The sequence below is a fragment of the Nerophis ophidion genome, linkage group LG03 (genome assembly GCF_033978795.1).
Source record: "Nerophis ophidion isolate RoL-2023_Sa linkage group LG03, RoL_Noph_v1.0, whole genome shotgun sequence".
Lineage (NCBI taxonomy): Eukaryota > Metazoa > Chordata > Actinopteri > Syngnathiformes > Syngnathidae > Nerophis > Nerophis ophidion.
Window position 1 is genome coordinate 52,986,195 of NC_084613.1, and position 23,264 is coordinate 53,009,458.

The 23,264-nt window shown below is 38.0% G+C and overlaps 1 protein-coding gene across 7 annotated transcripts in view; it reads left to right on the top strand.

The window, feature by feature from the left end:
* Positions 1 to 23,264, top strand: part of ralgapa2 (Ral GTPase activating protein catalytic subunit alpha 2) — a 298,534-nt gene that overhangs the window by 105,743 nt on the left and 169,527 nt on the right. For 4 of the 7 annotated variants that reach the window (XM_061895568.1, XM_061895569.1, XM_061895573.1 and 1 more), the window contains 10 exons: positions 1,513 to 1,647; positions 1,955 to 2,071; positions 13,273 to 13,358; positions 13,441 to 13,528; positions 14,800 to 14,973; positions 15,236 to 15,406; positions 15,966 to 16,159; positions 16,245 to 16,343; positions 18,080 to 18,235; positions 22,413 to 22,541. In XM_061895568.1, the coding sequence (XP_061751552.1) occupies positions 1,513 to 1,647; positions 1,955 to 2,071; positions 13,273 to 13,358; positions 13,441 to 13,528; positions 14,800 to 14,973; positions 15,236 to 15,406; positions 15,966 to 16,159; positions 16,245 to 16,343; positions 18,080 to 18,235; positions 22,413 to 22,541 (1,349 nt within the window). The remainder of the gene's footprint in view (positions 1 to 1,512; positions 1,648 to 1,954; positions 2,072 to 13,272; positions 13,359 to 13,440; positions 13,529 to 14,799; positions 14,974 to 15,235; positions 15,407 to 15,965; positions 16,160 to 16,244; positions 16,344 to 18,079; positions 18,236 to 22,412; positions 22,542 to 23,264) is intronic. The other 3 variants (XM_061895572.1, XM_061895574.1, XM_061895575.1) reach the window with 2 other exon arrangements.

Sequence of the window (23,264 nt, forward strand, 5' to 3'; positions counted from 1 at the left end):
TAATGTTGTAATTCAAGTTGCATTTGTCTATTTAATGCTTCTTTATTTGATATGACTATAAACAAAATACGGAATAAATGTCCAACTTGCTAAAACACTAAAATTGTGTGGGGGTTGAATAATTTTGATCACAACTACCTTGCTGTGAGGTTACAAAGTAGCCAGACTGCAAAATGCTGTGTGCTGATGCATCCAAAACTGCGTGCAAGCTCACTCCCAAATGCATCACACTTACGATTTGATGCTTTGACGTTGTTTAACACAAGTATCGAACTTTTTAACAACATTAATAAGTTAGAAAAAACAAAATGCATCATAGTTCACCTTTAAAAGTAGATTTGGTATAATTTGTTAACATTATTTAATACTTAATTCCCTGAATAAATGTAGTTAAAATGTTTTTATATTTACTATTTATTGTCCTTATTTATTGATTAAATTATTAAATTCAGTTAATATACTGTAAATTGAGAACATCTGATACACATGTATTAAAAAATAATTATTTTTGGATCTTACTGTCAAAATGGAACAATAGTGAAGTTCGCAATTAATATTATGCTCTGCAATAGACTGGCGACCATTCCAGAGTATAGTCCACCTATACTCGCTGGAGTTGGCTCTAGCTCCTCGTGACGCTCAACAGGATAAGAAGGGAAAACGTCATCGCAATTAATGATTTATTTAATGTCTCCTAATTAGTGCTATCCAATGATTAATCAGATTATCACACATTTTAATTTTGATTAATCATGATTGATCCATATTTAATTATTTACTTACTTTTAAAGATACCAAAATATATTGTCACAAATGCAGTTTCAATGTCAAAATGTCATCCATTTCCGTTTTTAAATGTTTTACTTAAATGCGCGTCATCTATTTGCTCTAAACCTAACAGTAGTATGAAGTGCACATTTTAAACAATTCTGCAATAATATTGCAAATAACAAGGTGCTGATAAACACCAATAGATAAGGTAATAAACACATACTTAGAGAACACTTATGTCCGCATTTTTTTCTTCCTTTAACCAGTTGCTTAGGCAAACAGGCTTTTTGTCATTGCTGATCTCTTTAAGAAAATAAAATGTGAAAATAAATTGCGTGATTAATTTGCATGTACACATGATCAATGCTATGTTTTTGTGATTGATCGCATGTGTTAACAGGTTAACTTTGACAGCTCTTACAGTTGCCATGTTCATGTGTCATTCCTAGAAAATACATACATGTTCATTGAATTAAAAAAAAAACCCTCAAATTGTTGTGCTGGTATGAATATATTTGGCCTGAACTTTATTTATCCTAGTCAGACAAATTTGTCTTTTTCCATCATTATATTTGGCAGTCACACTTTTGCATTTAAGGATCTTACAGTGTATTGCCTATTTTTCTCATAGTATTGATTTATCAAGTCAATGAAGCTTTGCATACTGTAGTTCTTTATTATTGAATACTGTCTCTATTCTCTGTATTCCTTCCTTTTTCCGTCTTCTTTCTCTGGTGAAAGCTAAGCGAAGCCAGTCCATCAGCAACTGTGTTCACCTATGCGAGGCTATGCCCACAACTAAAAGTGTTCCTATGCTGCTCCACACTGTGAGCTCTTTCTTGCCTGGTAACTCTGCTTGCTCTCACAGACTCTCAGGTAAAGTGTATTCTGAGAGCTAAATGTTTTTGTGTGTTTGTGACCGCCGCCCTTCCTGTATCATCCATATGTTGATGTCCCATCACAAGCCATCTCTTGTTTGCTGTGCCATAACTTGGTGCGGAGAGCTTTAAGCTTTTCCACGGATTTTCCAGTAGGTTGAACCTTGTGGAAATAACTGAATTTGGTGGCTACGTTCCTGCTGCATGTGTGCACGTCTTAATTTCATTTACTACATTTCCATATAAATTGCTTCATCATATGGCATTCGCTTCATTTACAAGCTGTCTTGTGCTGTCTTCACCAGATGTAGAGGAGTGTCAGCTTTCGGAATGTGGGGAGGAGCTAGGAGGAGGAGAGAGCCCACTCCTCCGCAGCAGCAGCACCTCAGACATAACCGAGCAACTCTCTGATACATTACAAGGTACAAATCACATGATTTGAATATTTTTTTCCAATTTAATCATGTTTTTCCAATCAATATGGTTTATTCTCACATGAATGGAAAAGGAATAATTTACATGACCAATGATTTAACAACTTTTATGTTTATTGCCATCCCTTATTATCATTAACTTTAAAAATATTTCACTAGAATCGCCGTTCAACACTCAACTAGAACAAATTATAACTGTTACAACGATAATAATGCTCCGTTTTCATTTAGATATATAGTGACAATAATTAAAATGTGTGTTTATTATTGTAATCCTAGTTTTCAAACGTGAAGAACGGCAGTATACTTAGAATTGCGATACAGTCGTCCCTTGTTTATCGCAGTTAATTAGTTTCGGACTTAACCGCGATAAATGAAACAAAAATTGTGTTTACGACCATCTAATTACGTTTTTCAACATCATGAGAGTCCTCCGGACATGAAAAGCCACCCATTAGTCATTTTTAAACTCTTTTAATCCAATAGCATAGTGCATCCCGAGTCTGAGCCAGTGCGTCACTTTCTGTTTCCGAATGAGAATGCAAACTAGAAGAGCTTTGCTCTTAATACCACAGTTTTGACCAAAAACTGGATTTTCCTGACTACTAATTTTGATCACAGCTACAGGATAGTATGCTAGCATATTCGACTAGAACTTTGCCAGGCGGGAGGCATACATTCCCAAGCCAAACGAAGGTGCTTAAAAAAACTGGGGGCTAACTAGCTAAATCTAGCTCAAAGCTGTTGCCTTGCAACCCGAAGCTAAGAAAAAAACACAAAACCGTTAGAGTTGAGCACATTTTAAGCATATCCGACCACCCAAGCGATCCATACAAAAGGCTGACACAGCTCTTGCTGACACAAGTTACGTGTAAAAACTAATTATTGTAGTTAGCTTGCTACCGAAGCTAACAACACCAACGACAGCCAAGGTTCACTTGGCTGCCTAGAAACCATGAGTATGATAAGACGAAGTCAACAGAGCAATACCAGATTGACCGAAGAAGAGGACCAAGATTTAAGAGCCTTAATAGGAACTCTACAAAGCAATGTCAATGGTGTACAAAAAGATGTTGACAATCTCCAAGAACAGTTTCTCAAAGGTATACAAAAAGGGGTCGAACATCTCAAATAACAGATCGTCAGAGGGAGAAAGGAATATTATTTTGATATGATTGAAATGATATATTTCAGAGAACAAATGAAGATTCTCAGTAAAGACAACACTGCAGACAGGAGACAAGAGATGAAGAGGCTGGTAGAGGAGAATGCAACATTGTGCCAACTGTTGAATGCGAAGCAGAAAGATAACGCCCTTTGGGACAAGAGCAGTGTTGTGGAGATGATTAAGAAGGAGACAGCAGCATTGTGCCAACAGTTTAATGCCAGACAACAAGATATCACCAATCTGGGGAATATCACAGTTTTGGAAAACATCGAAGAGGAGATGGATCAGTTTACACGACAGAATGACATCATCAACCCTCAATCCTATTCAAGAGCAGTTGACAATGGAGGAGTACCACAGGACATGGCTGTTGCTTCAACGAAGCAACAAGTGGTCAACTTTCTGTAATCAAAGGGAATTGATGTCGATATTAACACCATTGATGTGTGCATTTTACTGAATAGTAGAAACAACAACACCACGGCAGTCATCATCTTGAATCTTGCCAACAGGAAATCCAAAATGGCATCAAAGAAACAGGGAAAGAAGCTGACGGGCACAAATTTGTACATGAACGAATACCACATCAAACGCAATAATGGTTTTGCCCAAAAAAAGCACAGGGAACCTGGAGCGCCAACTGCAAATTCTACATCAAACTGAATTGACATCCAGACGCATGAGTACTTGTTGTCAAAGACATCAAAGATCTGGACAAATATTACATCTCCCAGCGCTATGACAACGATAATTTAGTCTGAGAGGAAAACAAACATCGACATTCAACTACAAAACTGGAATAATCCAAGGGATTACTGATTAAGAAGATTTATATTTAAGATTATATTCATCCACACTTTATGGACATTCATAGAGAAACACAAAATATTGCTGAACAGGAAAATATGGAACTAAAAATCTGTGTTAACATAGATCATAATAATCTAGAATTGGATAAGGATATTGATCTAGATATGTTTTCCCCCACATCAGGAATAACAATAATGATTATACAGATGGACAATATAGTAGCAACATTGAAACCGACAACAAACTGTCGATTCTTCATTTCAACAACAGAAAAGCTTGTATGCAAACTACAAAGTAATTGCAGTCTCAGAATAATGGATGGACGCTGTAAAAGGAATATATTTTGATCGGGAAGGATATGAAGTAAATGATATCAACAAAACCAACAAGAACAGAGGAGGAGTAGCTGTGTATGTGATTAAGACCTTGAACAACCATGTGGTAAAAAACATGTCGTTAGCTATCAATATTTTATATGTTTAACCATTGAAGTATGTGCTAAAATGTATAAATCAGCACAATATATAGAAAACCTAAGTCAAGCATTGACGCGTCCAAGAACTGGATTAAGGCAACTTTTACTGAAATCAGTCAAAAAGTAACTTTCTTATGTGGTGACTTGTGACTTCAACATTGACCACTTGAACCCTAACAAACAAAAGTCCATAGCATGAGTTTATATCCTAAAATCACAAGGCCAAGTAGAATCTCAGGACACAGTGCCACACTTATTAATAATATTTCAACCAATAATATTGATAATACTACCACGAAGGGTCTGCTAATATTTGACATCAGCGATTATCTGCCAGTTTTCATAATCTATGACAGAATTGAAAAGAAAAGGAACATCGGTGACAAAAATACATTTTGAAGAATATGCACAAAACTACGGAGCCCCTAAAGGGACATAGGGGAAAAAACATTTTCGGGGGGAACATTTATTTTGTTTATCTTTTTATATATGTATTTCATGCGCACGAGAAACTGTCGTGCGCACGAGATATGTATCACGTGAGCACGAGAAAGCATTGGATGCTGCGCGTGGTTTGAGGTGTGTGTTAAAATGGCAGTTCAGGAGTTAATTTGGCTGTATTTCCAACTCGGACTTCACTGTTAGGACATTGCTGCTTTGCTTGCAAGTCGTCATCGGTATATTGTGTCTGAAAGACATTTAAAACGAATTATGAAGGCATGTAGTCTGTTTCGGCGCAAAGGATACACATCTTTGGATCACGTGGTAGATTTCATTCACCAGCAGTTACAAACAAGTGGCCTGCTGTGTGGATATAGGCGGATGTACACTAAATGCATGGATGATGGATTACACGTCAAGAAAGAAGAGGTACGCTTAATTCTTAAAGAACTTGACCCAATGGGTGTTGAACTCAGAGGAAGGAGACGGATCCATGAATTGATTTACGTGGACTCCGACTTAAACAAGTTGAAAAACTTATTCGGGTGTTACCATTTGGTGGCCAATTACAGAATATGTACTGTACTGTGCAATCTACTAATAAAAAGTTTCAATCATCAATCCATCGTCGAAACTATTTTGCAAAAGTTTTGTGTCTTGCCTTAGGGGAGGCGACGGCAAACAGACACCAGATGGCGGTAATGTTCAATAATTTATTATATATATATATATATATATATATGTATATATATATATATATATATATATACAAACCCTGTTTCCATATGAGTTGGGAAATTGTGTTAGATGTAAATATAAATGGAATACAATGTTTTGCAAATCATTTTCAACCCATATTCAGTTGAATATGCTACAAAGACAACATATTTGATGTTCAAACTGATGAAATTTTTTTTGCAAATAATCATCAACTTTAGAATTTGATGCCAGCAACACGTGACAAAGAAGTTGGGAAAGGTGGCAATAAATACTGATAAAGTTGAGGAATGCTCATCAAACACTTATATGGAACATCCCACAGGTGTGCAGGCTGATTGGGAACAGGTGGGTGCCATGATTGGGTATAAAAACAGCTTCCATGAAATGCTTAGTAATTTACAAATAAGGATGGGGCGAGGGTCACCACTTTGTAAGCAAATTGTCGAACAGTTTTAGAACAACATTTCTCAATGAGCTATTGCAAGGAATTTAGGGATTTTACCATCTACGGTCCGTAAAATCATCAAAAGGTCTGGAGAAATCACTGCACGTAAGCAATGATATTACGGACCTTTGATCCCTCAGGTGGTACTGCATCAAAAACCGGCATCAGTGTGTAAAAGATGTCACCACATGGGGTCAGGAACACTTCATAAAACCACTGTCAGTAACTACAGTTGGTTGTTACATCTGTAAGTTCAAGTTAAAACTTCACTATGCAAAGCCAAACCCATTTATCAACAACACCCTTCGCTGGGCCTTAGCTCATCTGAGATGGACTGATGCAAAGTGGAAAATTGTTCTGTGGTCTGACGAGTCCACATTTCAAATTTTTTTGGAAGCAGAGGATGTGGTGTCCTCCAGAACAAAGAGGAAAATAACCATTCAAATTGTTATGGGCGCAAAGTTCAAAAGCCAGCATCTGTGATGGTATGGGGGTGTATTAGTGCCCAAGGCATGGGTAACTTACATATCTGTGAAGGCACCATTAATGCTGAAAGGTCCATAGAGGTTTTGGAGCAACATATGTTGTCATCCAAGCAACGTTATCATGGACGACCCTGCTTATTTCAGCAAGACAATGCCAAGCCACGTGTTACAACAGCGTGGCTTTGTAGTAAAAGAGTGCGGGTACTTTCCTGGCCCGCCTGCAGTCCAGATCTGTCTCCCATCAAAAATGTGTGGCGCATTATGAGGCGTAAAATATGACAGCGGAGACCCCGGACTGTTGAACAACTGAAGCTCTACATAAAACAAGAATGGGAAAGAATTCCACTTTCAAACCTTCAACAATTAGTTTCCTCAGTTCCCAAATGTTTATTGAGTGTTGTTAAAAGAAAAGGTGATGTAACACAGTGGTGAACATGCCCTTTTCCCAACTACTTTGGCATGTGTTGCAGCCATGAAATTCTAACTTAATTATTATTTGCCAATAAAAAAAAAGTTTATGAGTTTGAACATCAAATATCTTGCCTTTGTAGTGCATTAAATTGAATATGGGTTGAAAAGGATTAGCAAATCATTGTATTCCGTTTATATTTACATCTAACACAGTTTCCCAACTCATATGGAAACGGGGTTTGTATATATATATATATATATATATATATAAATATATGTCAATGTATATATAATAGGGAATAATAAACAAAACTAGCTAATATACTAGGGAAATGAAGTGTGGCAAAACTCAACAGTGTGTACGGTATAAGACTATGCGTAGAATTTAACTGAAGTGTGTGATACTAAAGTGATACGAACGAGATACGTGGTGATCTGGGGCGAAAGAGAGGCGTCAGAGTCCAGGGGCGAGTGAGGAGTCGGGGAACGAGGGCGGCAGTCGAGATCCAGGGCAACGGAAGGAAAACACTGCTGAAACACAGGAGATTATGGGGGAACGTCTTAGTTGCCGAATTAACTCCTAAACTTGCATTTTCACACACACCTCCAACCACGCGGACGCATCCAATGCTTTCTCGTGCTCACGTGATACATATCTCGTGAGCATGCAAAAGTTTCTCGTGCGCACGAGAAACTTTTGCGTGTTCACGAGATAGTTTCTCGTGCGCATGAGATACATATCTAAAAAAAATAAATAAAACAAATGTTCCCCCCCCAAAAAATATTTTTCCCCATGTCCCTTTAGGGGCTCCGTACAGAACAGAGCTTTCAAAAATATCTGACAGCTCAAAGTTGGGACATTTTATACATTGAAAATGATGTAGATGATACATATGGTAACTATTTCAACACTTCTATGATGCTATATGACAAACATTGTCAATTAAAACAACATAGTAGGAAACAAAAAAAAACAATCAAGCATGGATGACAACAGAACCAAATAATGCTTGTAACAAAAATAATGCATTATATACAGTAGAACATATATAACACAAAGATCTACAGAAGCAGAACACATGTACAAATCGTATAAAAAAAAACAAGCTAATTAGCATACTACAAACCTAAAGAAAATTTTACAATCAATTATTACACAGGAACAAAAACAACATGAGCATGGGGCATCCTAAATAGCATCATTAAAATGGTTCTAAGAAGGATTACTCTCAATACTTCTCATACGGAAATGTAAAAAATGCAAAATGAATTAAGTAGTTGAGAGCTTTAATAACTACTTTGAAAATATTGTACCAGATATGTAGGAAAGAATTCCAGAACACGGGTCAGTTGAGGACTTGAATGACACTATAGACAGAAAGCCCAACTCAATGTTCCTCAAAGGTGTGACAAAAAAGAAAATAATCTTTATTGTGAAGAAATTTTGAATTCAAAACTTCTAATGATTTTAACAGAATTTATATGGAAATGATAAAAAAGGTTATTGAAGGGATTTTAGAACCTTTATGAAATGAAATGAATTATATTTATATAGCGCTTTTTCTCTAGTGACTCAAAGCGCTTTACATAGTGAAACCCAATATCTAATTTTTACATTTAAACCAGTGTGGGTGGCACTGGGAGCAGGTGGGTAAAGTGTCTTGCCCAAGGACACAACGGCAGTGACTAGGATGGGGGAAGCGGGGATCGAACCTGCAACCCACAACCATATATCAGCACACTGTAAAAAAAATTCTGTAAAAAAACGGTCATCTACTGGCAGCTACGGCTGCCAAACGAAAACCATAAAATTAAAGTAAAACATTGTAAACCAAATAATGATCAAAAACATTATATTTACAGAAATTTTCATGAAACGTTTTGCGGAGAAATATTGTAATTTCACAGATTTTTACTAAATTATTAGGATTAAGCACCTTTAATAAAGTGACGATGCTGGCAGTTCCACAGAAAAATACCATTATTTTACAGATTTTTCTGAATTGTTAGGATCAGGGGTCTCACATTCACATTACCGGGGGGCCACTGGATGCAGGAACTTGGTTAAAAATTGGTTCACCCTCTATGAATGGCTATCCTGCCCTAACAACATACTTACCGATCCTACCGATTTTACCGCGAGACTTTCGGTGACCCTCTCGTAAGATTGACCCGATGTTCGCCCCGGACAAATATATTATGGGCGTACCGTGACAGCGCTTTATCGCCCTCTGCGTTCGCTCATTCACCGAACCAACAGCGTGCCGACTTAAACGCGTGATGTGTATGGCTTTAACAGACATATAATTGTGACTGCAAGACATACTTGATCAACAGCCATACAGGTCACACTAACAGTGGCCGTACAAACAACTTTAACACTGTTACAAATATGCGCCACACTGTGAACCCACACCAAACAAGAATGACAAACACATTTCAGGAGAACATCCTCAGTGTAAAACAACATAAACACAACATAACAAATACCCAGAATCCCATGTGTTATGAGTTGTAGCGGGGGTGTAGCCCGGAAGAGTCAGAGCTGCATGGGATTCTGGGTATTTGTTATGTTGTGTTTATGTTGTTTTACACTGAGGATGTTCTCCTGAAATGTGTTTGTCATTCTTGTTTGGTGTGGGTTCACAGTGTGGCGCATATTTGTAACAGTGTTAAAGTTGTTTATACGGCCACCGTCAGTGTGACCTGCATGGCTGTTGGCTGTTTATCAAGTATGTCTTGCAGTCACCAGCGTATGTCATATTACAGAGAAAGATGTCAAATTGTTAGTATGAGCATAAACCTTTATATAAGAGGCTACATATATTTTTCGACTTGAATGTAAAAATACACATAAATATAAAAAAAATAAGATTTACCTTAAAATTACATATAAAACTGTTAGATTGTTAGTATGGACATAGACTTCCATATAACAAGTTACATATTTAATGAAAGTTAATTACTGTAATTTTACATGAATTTGAAAGTAACTTGAGAAAACAGAAAATGATATGTATAGTTAATTTGGTATTTTTCTGTAAAAAAAAATAGAAATATACATAGTTTGTCATTACTGGCATATTACTTAAAATAACAGGCGGTGTGTTTATTTACAGATAATGTCTTGTATTCTACAGTTTTATAACCTATTTAAAAAAAAAAGATAAATTACAGAATACATTTTGAGTAAATTAACCATAAAAATAGGATTATTTTTTACAGTGCAACCTATAATTTTAAACAGGCAAATTCCCCAACAAAATGAAAATGTTAAAAGTCCTACAAATTTATAAGACTGGAAGCAAACACCCGTTTACAATCCACATACCTGTCTCCTTACTTCAGCAATTTTCTAAAAATACTGAAAACATTTTTAACAACAGATTGGACAAATTCATGACTAAAAGTGGAACACTCAGAGACAACCAATATCGCAACATCAATGGCATTAATTGTAATAACGGAAGAGATTACCAATGCAATAGATGGTAAACAGTGTGCAGCTGCAGTGTTCATGATTTAACAAAATCATTTGACACAAATAATCATATCTTAATAAACAAATTAGAATGGTATGCTACCAGACTGCTGGTCTTCAATTGGGTAAGAAGCTACCTAAACAACAGTAAGTAATACGTGAAGCTAGGCAAACACAAGTCAACAGAGCTAAATATACACTATATTGCCAAAAATATTTGGCCACCTGGCTTGACTCACATATGAACTTGAAGTGGCATCCCATTCCTAACCCATAGGGTTCAATGTGATGTGGGTCCACCTTTTGCAGCTATTACAGCTTCAACTCTTCTGGGAAGGCTGTCCACAAGGTTGCTGAGTGGCCGGGCCAAGTGATTAGGACACCTGATTCTGATCATTTGGATGGGTGGCCAAATACTTTTGGCAATATAGTGTATCTTGTGACATACCCCCAGGGATCAATAGTGACACCAAAAATTGTTCATTGTTTTTATAAAAAACATTTGTATAGTTACAAAGAACTTAGAGTTAGTATTTTTAACAACAGATTGGACAAATTCATGGCTAAAAGTGGAACACTCAGAGACAACCAATATTGAATGCATAGCCAACATTGCAACATCAATGGCATTAATTGTAATAACGGAAGAGATTACCAATGCAATAGATGGTAAACCGTGTGCAGCTGCAGTGTTTATGGATTTAACAAAATCATTTGACACGAATAATCTTATCTTAATAAACAAATTACAATGGTATGGTACCAGACTGCTGGTCTTCGACTGGGTAAGAAGCTACCTAAACAACAGTAAGTAATACGTGAAGCTAGGCGAACAGAAGTCAACAGAGTTAAATATACACTATATTGCCAAAAATATTTGGCCAACTGCTTTGACTCACATATGAACTTGAAGTGCCATCCCATTCCTAACCCATAGGGTTCAATGTGATGTGGGTCCACCTTTTGCAGCTATTACAGCTTCAACTCTTCTGGGAAGGCTGTCCACAAGTTTGCTGAGTGGCCGGGCCAAGTGATTAGGACACCTGATTCTGATCAATTGAATGAGTGGCCAAATACTTTTGGCAATACAGTTTATCTTGTGGCATAACCCCAGGGATCAATAGTGACACCAAAAATTGTTCATTGTTTTTATAATAAACGTTTGTATAGTTACAAAGAACTTAGAGTTAGTATTATTTGCAGACGACACAATTGCGTTTTGTTCAGGAGCTAATACAAACACTAACAGAAGTGAACAAATTAAGAAGATGGTTTGAAAAAAACAGACTGTCTTTGATTTTCAGTAAAACGAAAATAATGATGTTTGGTTAAAGTATAAGATAAAGTCAAATACAAATGAATGTTGTGGCCTTTTTAAGGGTATAATAAATACAATGTTTGGGTGTAATAAAATATGACTAAATTAATTGGAAATCTCATGTAAAAATATACAACATAAAGTACATCAATATGAATAAAGCAACATATGTTCTTATCCAAAAATCGCCCTATATGCTCTTCTGCCCACTTGTGTTACTATATCTACCTTTAGTGTAAAAATATGGGGAAATAACTACAAAAGTACACTTCAGTTACAAAACACATCAGTTAGGGTGATACATAATGTTGGTTGTAGAGAACACTCCAACCCGTTATTTATTGAATAAAAAACATAAAAATGTAAAACTTGGTGCATTTGTAAACAGCTAAAATTATGTACAAAGCAAACTATAACGTGCTGCCAAAGAATATACAACGATTCTTTTCAACAAGAGGGGAAATATAACCTTAGAGAAAAATCTAATTTAAAACATCTCTATGCGTGTGCAAAACTTAAAACTGCTATCATATCATTATGTAGAATTAAATTATGGAATGGATCGAGAAAGTAAGCCAAACAAAGTATTAATTTGATCCAATTTAAAAAAGTGTTCAATCTACAAATGTTCACAAAGTACAAAGAAGAAGAAACCTGATAAACATATTGAACTATGTTTAAAAAAAAAGAGATATTCTTAATAATCTCAAACGTGAACAATAAATTACTATTTATTTATGAAAACTTTAAATATTGTGATTTTTTGTATTTAATCATTATTTACTTACTCATTTTATATTAATTAATGTATTTATTAATTGTTTTGTTACAAATAGAGAACACACTTACGCAATAAAACTGTTAGGATACAAAAAGGGGTAGGATTAGATCAACTCTGCTTCTTCTTACTCCGTTTCTGACATGCTGTAATGAAACAACTGAAAATATATGTTGTATTAAGTTGTAATTATATACATGTTCGAAATAAACTAACACCAACCAATTAACTAATCAGTGGCCCAAATACTGAACAGCGCACTCTGATTGGTTTGGTCTCCTCTAGTGGCCAATACTATTGTATTAATAATATTTGTATTATTTATTTTTCTATTTATTTTTTCATTTATTATTATTATTAAGACATTTTTATGCTTGAATATGTTTAATTTAGGAACCGAAAAATTGTCAAATGTGTTTCTAAAAATTTAGAAACAATCTGTATTTGGTTTCCTTACAGTGATTCATAAATATAAAAAACAAAACACTGCTTATTTCACCACAACCACAATAATTATTAACACATTGTTTGTGTCATTGTAAATATATTGATCATTAAAGGATTGTAAAGCAAGTATGCAGCTTTAAATATATTGTATTACCATATTATAAAATACTTAAATGACTATCAATTTAAAATCAACTGATCACTCTTCAGCCCAAAAGAGAGAGAACTCGCCTACTTCCTGTGGTTCTGAAAGCAGATCTTCTGAAGAGAGAAGAGAGAATATTGAGCCTCCAATGGTGAGATGCTTGTCCTCTGTTGTTAATGAAAAAATAATAAGCGCGAATGTATATTATTTACTGTATCTACTTTTGTTCATAGATCCTGATCCGGCGAAGCAGCAGTCCAGCTGAGACGGAAAACCTTTCTGAGAGTTACCAGTACACAAGGGCAAAGCTCCGAGAGAAAAGTCAGAATGAGTCTCAAAAATGTGTTTTCCGTCTGATACACTACATACACAAAATTATTTAGCAAGTACAGGAAGTAAATCTAGAGATGTTAAAACCCTTTTGCAGTTGTAACCAATCTTCTGGTGGGACTTTATAATTGAATTATGTTGGAATTGGTGTCTATTTATCCACAAAGATGTGTAAGGTCAGAGGTCGCTGATTTTGGCAATGAGAGAGGGGCTGCGGGGTCACCCTCTCTGTTCATCCAAAGGTGTTTGACGGGGTTGAGGTCAGGGTTGTGTGTTTACACAACAACCCCATGTTTTGACCTTACTTTGTGCACTGGGGCACATTCATACTGGAACAAAAAAGGGGTCTTCCTAAATGATGGAAGTCAGAAATTCTCTTGTAAATCCAGGATGTAGAATTAAGATTCAGGGGCTTCAGTGTGACTCTCGATTGGTTTAGTATTTGATTAGGAATTGCGTCTGAATGCTTAAAATTATATGTGGTGTATAGCTGTGATATTCAACTGGCTACCCAGGGGCACAATCCGGGCCAGGGAGGACACCATACCGGCCCCCCAAATTCAGTTCAAAACTTAGTAGACAACTATTTTTTTCCAGCAAATTCATAAAAACACTAGAGCGCTCCTGTTGTTTAGATGAACTTGGGCCTTGGCGTTTCTCACGGCACCCCTTTATGCCTTGGCAGTTGGCAGTTACACTTTTTTGTAACTAAGGTGTTCAGTTTTTAAAAAACTGGTGAGGCTCACATTTTTGCAGCGTATTCTTAAAATACAAGAGTGCTGTCGTAGAGATAATCTTTGACCAGCTTTTTGGCAAACAGTCCTTAAAAACAGCAGAGAACTTCAGTATCTCTGACAAAATAAATTCACCAAAGTCAAAAGTCTACTGTAGAGGACGTTGGTTGTCTGGAATATACAAAATGAGACTAATAGTGAGGCTCACATTTTTGCAGCGTATTCTTAAAATACAAGAGTGCTGTCGTGGAGATAATCTTTGACCAGCTTTTTGGCAAACAGTCCTTAAAAACAGCAGAGAACTTCAGTATCTCTGACAAAATAAATTCACCAAAGTCTAATGTAGAGGACGTTGGTTGTCTGGAATATACAAAATGAGACTAATAGTGAAGAGAGATGTCTGGCCCAGTCCCCGGATAGGTGACCCCCAAAACTATTTAGCTGAATATCCCTTGAGTATAGCTTTAGTTTTACTATTAACTAAATTACTCTATTACATGCACAACTCATGCTGACCGTCCTTCCCAGGCGAAAGTATAAGTAGCGAGACGTCCAATGGCTACCTGAATGAAGCAGAGGTTACATGGCAGGCCTTTGAGGGGGAGGCTGACAGTCAGTCCACTCAGTCAACCCATATGGACGTGATCGCTGACCCGCAAAGCCAGAGGAGTCTGCTGCTTAGTCACCATGAAGCTCTAGCAGGTAAATAACTACCACTGACAAAATTTCACATGTTTTTTAGGGTTGATACAGTAGAGGAATCTGGTTTAGCAACTTGATCGCCAAGTAAAGAATGTATTGTTTCGCTCAGTGAGCTGCCCCCAGACCCACACATAAAGACACACTGGTGTGCGTGATTTGATTTGATTATTTTTTTGTCTGTGTTGTGATCATCAAAAAGTTTTGTCTTTGTCACCCTGCTCCCTTCCCCAACCCCAATTTTACCCCTATCCGTTGTTCATAGGTCCTGAGTGTGCTCTCCCTTCCCACTCTATACCCCCACCCGAACACCACTACCACTACCCTCAGAACCCCCCCGCCTCCCCAGCTCTCATGGTGCACACTGAGTGCCCGCAGGATCGCCCCGTGGATGACAACATGCATCAGTCTGTGTTACATATGCCACACCACTTGGGTACTGCTCCATAACTGCTGCTCTAGCCTTTCTATTGTTCAGCATCACCTTCACTTTCCATCTTCTACATTGCACATGTTCCTCATCCTAGTTATTTGACTGAAACAATTTATCTCTCGGCATAAACTACTGCAGTGTCACCTGAGATGTGCTAGACTCACATAATCAATTTTATGTTTCAGTCGTCTAATATATCTTTGTCATGCCTATGTTAGCCACTAAGTGGTGCTGTCCTACCACAAATCCAACAGAACTCATTTGGCTGTTGCATGACATGTATGTTTTCCTAAAGTATTTTCACAGCTGAGCACTTCTTTATTCAACTAGTGACGAAATGGCTTTTTGTATTACACAAATGTACAAACAAGCAGATGATTGTTCCTCTAAAAGCCTTCCATCACTTGTTGACTAAATTTTGTTTCATCACTTGTTTACTGAATCCCACATCTCTTTGATAAAAGTCTTTGCTCCCTATCTGATATTCACAGCTATGCATACAGTTGTTACCAAGTTGGAGTTTATCAAATCTAAGCTTCCGTCCTTCTTTTTGACAATGTAGACAGCAGCGAGTGCCTGGCTGATGATGTCAGCATAATTGCTGGTGGGACCCTGACAGGATGGCACGCTGACTCGGCCTTCGTCCTCTGGAGGAGGATTTTAGGTATACTTGGAGATGTGAACAACATCCGATGTCCCAAAATCCATGCCAAGGTCTTTTCGTATCTTTATGAACTCTGGAAAAAACTTGCCAAGGTACAGCGAAACACATTCATGTCAAATATATCTTAAAAATTGTGCTGGTTGTCCAACCTACTCAACCCTAAATATGTGCTCACAGATCCGAGACAACCTTGGAATTAGCGTGGACAACCAATCATCTCCTCCCCAGCCTGCCTTCATTCCTCCCCTCCGTATGCTCGCCTCATGGCTCTTCAGGGTATAAACAACACATAACCACAGACAACCTTAATAAACAATAGTTCATCTTTTGAGGCATAATGTGCAAAGCAGGACAAAATTAGTTTGAAATCTGTTATTTTGCAGAATTGAACATCCTTTACTCTTTGACTTCAACTGCAACTAATTCTGTTGCAATTACAATACAGTATTACCTCAACTTACGAACCTAATTGGTTATATGACGGTGCTCTTAACTAAAACACTTGCATCTCAAATGAACGTCTAGCAATGAAATGAATTGAAGTCAATTTAATTGGTGCTTGCCTAGTACATTGTAAGACGGCGTGTCCATCCAGAAATTGGCGGTGTCAATATTAAGGGTAATATCAGTATATGATAGAGTGATCAAATCAATATTTTTATTTTCTTAAAATAATTTTGTTGTTATTTACAAACTTAGGGGATATTTCCCTGGGCACAAGAGGACTTTGAGGAGAAAAACAAAAGGATCAAACCATTGTATGTAATAAAAGATAATGAGAAACTTGTTCAAATATGTTGTTATTGATAAACTGTCAATATCACTCACCATGAATAAATTGATAACTGTACAGTTAATACATGTGATTGGTTTTGGTATCGGCTCACTAATGGATCGGTATTTCAGTCAGCAGAATACAACCTTGATGAGAACATCCCTAGTTTAGATATTATTTTAACATGCTTGGCTGACGTTATACACATTCTGCGTTAGTATGGTGCGGACTAAAAGGGCTATGCTCTAACTGCCTCACCAAGTCGACTACAGGCTTTGTCATGTTTTCTTTAAATCAATGAATATCATCCACTTTTTTTCTCATCTCCGACATTCACACTCACTTTCTTTCTCTCCTTGCTTGGTAAAACAATGTTCAGTCCATTTCTAGCTATAAGCTAATGCTAACAAGCAAGACCGGATGTTTTGTTGGATGTTATACGTTTTACTTTGACAAGTGTTACGGCAACTAATCCCGTAGATGTTTGTAACTTAAAAATGTTCTTGCCACTTAAAGCATAACAATTAGCCGAGAGACAGCTCTTATTTCAAAACACTTTTATGTTGAGGTATGACTGTTCTTTCTGCATGTATATCTTCCAAGGGTTCCTTTTTGCACCACTGTGTCATTGTTTTTGCCAAGCCAGGATGTTTGATACAATTTGAAGGTCACACATTTTACCTTTATCTTACCATAGACCTGATCAGTGGGCTTTTGGTTAGAGTGTCCGCCCTGAGATCGATAGGTCGTGAGTTCAAACCCCAGCCGAGTCATACCACAGACTAGAAAAATGGGACCCAGGCACTCAGCATCATGGCTTGGAATTGGGGGTTAACTCACTAAAATCATTCCCGAGTGCGGCCACCGCTGCTGCTCACTGCTCCCCTCACCTCCCATGGGTTTGGACAAGGGGATGGGTAAAATGCAGAGGGAAATTTCACTACACTTATTGTGTGTGTGACTATCAGTGGTACTTTAACTTTACCCTAAAATGTGTTGAATGGGTGTGCTAAAATAGTAGCAGCAGTGTTTGTAATGACAAATTGACATTTATATGCTGTGCTGAATCCACTATAAGAAAGTTCATTTTAAAAAATGTGTAAAATATATCTGGAACAACTCAGGCATTTTGACAGGGTGATCTATTATAACTCACAAATGCATTTACTGTGTGTGAATCCATACAACACTCAAGTACTCAATAACCCTTTATTTGCTCCCTACCTCTCCCACAAAGGCCACCATGCTTCCATCAGAATACAAGGCAGGAAAACTGCAGGCCTACAAGTTGATATGTGAGATGATGACCAGGCACCAGGATGTCCTCCCAAACAGTGACTTCCTGGTGCACCTTTATCACGTCGTGCACCAGGGTTTGACAAGCGATGATCAGGTATGACCAGCAGATGGCATCACAGCAGCAAGAATTTTGTCAATCCTACTCTTTGCACATGGCCAAACCCAGGTGATGTGTTTGCATCGGTTTTCAGTAAACAACTGTTTTAGGGATGGCTTGTCAAGACATATTGGACAATTTCCTCAAACTGTACTCTAGCACAAATAAGTCCCAGTTAATAAATAGACTTCTATAAAGGGATGGTTGGATGAGTATGTTGTCAAAGAACTTGACTGGCCTGAGCTCTAAAAAATATTGTAATATAATTATTTTCATCAACCTCACATTTTTACAAATATTATAAGGTCTGAATTATTAAAACTTTAAAAGTGAAACAGACTATATATTTCCCTCTGTATTAATGGCCAGTTGCCTCAATACTTTTGTACGTATTCAGGATGAGGTGGAAGATGAGTGTTATAGACATACTAGCTATGCGTTCTTTTATTGTCAGTTATAATGTTGAATAATTTTGCAGTGTTTTGGTATCTTGTAATTATTATTATTGTAGTCCCTTCCTCATATTTAAATTTGGCTGAGCTCAATTCCTTCCATACGATGCTCAGTGAAGATTATTGGAGTCCTGCCACCGCTACTACAAAAAAAAGACAAAGAACGGGATAAAAGAGTTGGTAGGGGGTATCTGGATACATGTGTGCGTGCGTGTGTATCGGCCCTCCTGGCTGGGTTTCTATTGCGCCTTGGCAACACGACAAGCTTATTAGAATGTTTTCAATATCGTTAAATAATGTTTTGAGCCCCTGCCGTGTATTCGTGATTAATTAAGGATTGACGTCTGTCGCGCTCCGTTAGACTGACAAGTCGGCCACGGGCCCAGAGTGGGCTGCCCTCCGTGTGTGTGTGTGTGTGTGTGTGTGTGTGTGTGTGTGTGTGTGTGTGTGTGTGTGTGTGTGTGTGTGTGTGTGTGCGTGCGTGCGTGCGTGCGTGCGTGCGTGCGTGCGTGCGTGCGTGCGTGCGTGTGTGTGTGAGAGAGAGAGAGCGCGTGTGTGCGTGTGCAAGTCTGTAAAGGAGCGGGAGGGGAGCCAAGGGATCGCAGTCTAGAGTGGAGCAATGAGGGGGGCACACTGAGTGACAAGGCAACATTCTCCCGCTTTTGTTGCAGCTCTGTATAATACGTCGGGGGGCCAGAGCCAGGCTGGCCACTGAAGCATGCTCAAATTGGCCAGAGAAAAGAGTCCTCACGCCACACAAAAGAGGACAGCCGCACGCCTGCTTAACATAAGAAAGTGGCTCTTGCTCACCCCCTACCCCCTCCTATCCTCTCCTAAACTCCCCTAATCCCACCCAAAAAGACGGAAAAATCGTGGATATTCGATGTATGTAATCTAAATTTTACTTTTTTGTGCATTGACTCTATTTTAACGTTAAATGGCAGTCCTCAAATTGCATGATATGGAATACAGTCTATTAGTCATTTTGCCTTTGCATAGATAAAGCAAATGACATAATCACCCATGCTCTGTAGACAATTGGTGGGGCGGGGTGAATCCCTATATAAATCCTCACCATTAAATTCAGATAAGCTTAGGGCAAAATGACAGTTCCCTTGCAGGGATTGTCCCTCCGACTGACAGGGAGGACAAGATCCGGGCTATTGTCTTTCTAGTCTGTCCTGTTCTGTACTCATAAAGACATGACCATGCCATGACAGCAGTAATCCGTCCAAGAGGGCATCTGTCTGGTCTGCAACATATCAAACAGAGTAAAAGTCGCTTGTCTTCTTCTCAGTTAGTAACAAATATTTCAAATAATTCCTAAAAGATGGGTGACAGCATTTTTGTTTTCACATATATTCCATGTCATCATGAGGGGAATTATTCTTCATAGTAAACTGGAAACATCCATGTTTAAAAAATACTTGTATACTTCACAGTGCACCCTGTCACCCCAGACGCCGGCAGGTGGACAGGGTGTGTTTTCCTTGAAATGAGGCCAAATAAAAAGGTCTGAGGTGGCTCTATTCAGATATACATTAATGCTTCTTTTGTTAATTATGGGGGTTATTCCTTCTGCCGACACGTGGGCCTCGATTCCCATTTCTTTACACTGTAAAATTTGCGCAATAGAAGACACATGGATTTGTGACGTCCTCTAAAATGCTCACTTTAAGCAATCAAGCAACAGTTTGTTCTTGGCTAATTACGGCTGACTGCACTGCACTGCACATTATGTTTTAGATGTCAATTACCAACAATGTGAGGGTAAAATGGGCCCTCAAGCTCTTCCCACCAATTTTCCACAAGCAGTGCATCCTTGTTTGCTCCTCATCCTTGCGTACAGTATTACCTTTTGTGTTTTTATTCAATTTATTTTTAGTTCAGCAGCTGGATAATTGTATGAGGTTGGGATTATGGTTGAAGACAGAAAGGAGCACAGTACTAAGGTTCTGTTGTGAAAGAGTGGAAGAAAAACAATGTGATGGTCTTGTGTTTGCCGAGGTGCCCTGTTGGTTCAGCTAGAAACAGCCTGATGTTTGAACTGTTTATGGCCCAGAAGGCAGGTGTTTACAGGCTGGACCATGCCTGTGTCTACACAGGCATGGTCCAGTGGAAGATAAGAGAGAGAGCAATATAACACTTTCTGCATAGTCATAGGCAGTGCATGTTTTCTTCTGCAATAGCCAGTATCGGATAATAAAATATGTCCAGTCTTTTGCTGCTTTATCCTGCATTCCTGCTGCCTTTTATACCTCTGGTTAAGCTAAGATGTATTCTCAAAGGGTAACAGCATTTTTTTTTTTTTTTTTTGCCTAGCGTTCACAATCATTATGAAAGACATGACGAAGAATGGATTTTTTTTAATGCATTCTAACTTGTATTATATGACCACTTCCAACATAGCCAATGGGTGGTCCTCAATTTCGCCCATAAAATCCAATAAATAACCATTCAAAAAGCGCCAACATTAATCCATGATCACAAGCCTGCATGTGTACAATTTCGACATGATCGACAGGCGAGGTGTTTCCTTGCTTCCTTGCTCTCTGGAAGTTTATTGTAGATCATAAATCATGTATCTCGTGGATAATTAATCATGTATCTCACCTGGACAGACGAAGTCTGAGTAAGTATTCTGACGAGTTGGTACATTTTAACAGCCATTTAGGACCCGAAAATGTCGAACGACACAAAAAGACACTTGGTCACAACCTGCAAATCGCCCCCCTTCCACACACACATACACATCCCCCCCCCCATTTCTTCGTGTTGATTATTTATGAACATTCTAGCAGTCGGCATCCTAATGACAGCAAACATTGTGAACTAAGTGATGTTTTATTATGTTTGTTGGCTTTAATGAAGTCTGCAGTGAAAATATAATCAGTGATGAAGAAAAAAAGAACAAAGCTGTGAGGCCTTTTTGAAACTAATGTGCCACGTATGCTTAAAACGATCTAAATACTTAAATAATATGTTATGATAAATGTGCCTTTTACTACATTACATATACTTACATCGTGTATATAAAACCTTAATGGAGGTGTTTGAATCTTTTTTAAGGGCATTTATAAGGTGGAATAAAGCAGCTTCCATAGGCTCCATTGTAAGCGGACTTTTGATCGGATTCATTTAATATTTAGAACGGGAAAAAATAACATCTCTTGTCATTTCCTTCATCATGATTGTGAACAATAGGCAACATTCCAATAAAAATGCAGTCCCCCTTTAAGCAGTTTGTACTACCTATTGAACATATGTCAGTAAAAGGATACCCACCTGCCACTGAGCTGCCTGTATCTCAGCGCAAAACAATACAATGCCTGCAACTTTAATTACAGGTTTGCCTGCGTATGTGTATGTACATGTGATTAACAAAGGTGGAGGTCTTTTGTTTCCTTCTTTTTCTCTCTGAGCCATCCATCTGCGTCTTTCTCTGCTGCCTTTTTCCTGTGGTTGCTTCAGTGTCCCGTTGAGGAGCCTTACTCTCCTTGCCAGACTTAAACTGCTTAGTTTACCTGTTGAATGGTGAAAAAAAAGCTTTCTTCCCATCATGTCTTGTACATTTTTCCCTTTTGAAAAACATTTCCATCTGCACCACTTCAACAGAAAGTCAATGTTGTTGCATGTTCCACAAAGCGTGTTTACTTACTAAGACAGTTGTTGCTGAACCAGAGTGTACATATAATAAAGGTTTATGTTTTTGTATGCATTAGGATGCTTTAAACACCATTATCCGTTACTGCACTCCACGATTCTTCTTCCTTGGCCTGCCGGGTTTCACAATGCTGATTGGAGATTTCATCACTGCTGCTGCCCGCGTCCTCAGTTGTGACTCTTCAGAGGTACATGCATGCTGTGTCCACCAAAGAGTACAATTTGATTTAGTATACAATGTATTTGTTTTTTCTCTCCCCGAAGGGAATAAGCGGTAGAAAAATGGATGGATGGATATTTTTATTAGGGCTGTCAAAGTTAACCCGATAACATGTCAACGAAAGTTTCCTTTAACGACACGATTTTTTTAACGCACCATTAATGTGCGTCGTGTGTGGCCCTTTGTTCCATACTGTAGCAGTGGAAAGGCAGCGTTGTTCCACCTGATGTTGAGTCACAGGAAATACAAATAAACGGACAGAGCAAAAGGTATATTGAACTGCAAGTTAAGTTTTGAAACCCTGGCCGGTCGCTCTTTCCACTAGACCAAAGTTATGACTATCCACTCTCGCTGTGAGTTATCACGGCATTTCCTAGCGGCTGGCAGTAGCGGTGTCGCCAAGTCCGCATATTACAGGCAACTTTTTTTCTAAAGTCGCTCATTATGTTTTTTGTTTTTTTGTTTACTGGACTTGTTGAACATATTTATTTATTTGGGCTCGCGTTTCTGTCCTCACAATAAACTCACTATGGACAAATGCGATTTAATATTTATATGTTTGACAGCCCTAATTTATTAATGTTTTGCATTTTTTATGTATATATTTCTTGTTTCTTTTTTTTTTTTTTTGTCAAATCCGTATAACTTTTTGAGACCACGCCACGTTTCACCAAAACTGGGCACTAAATGC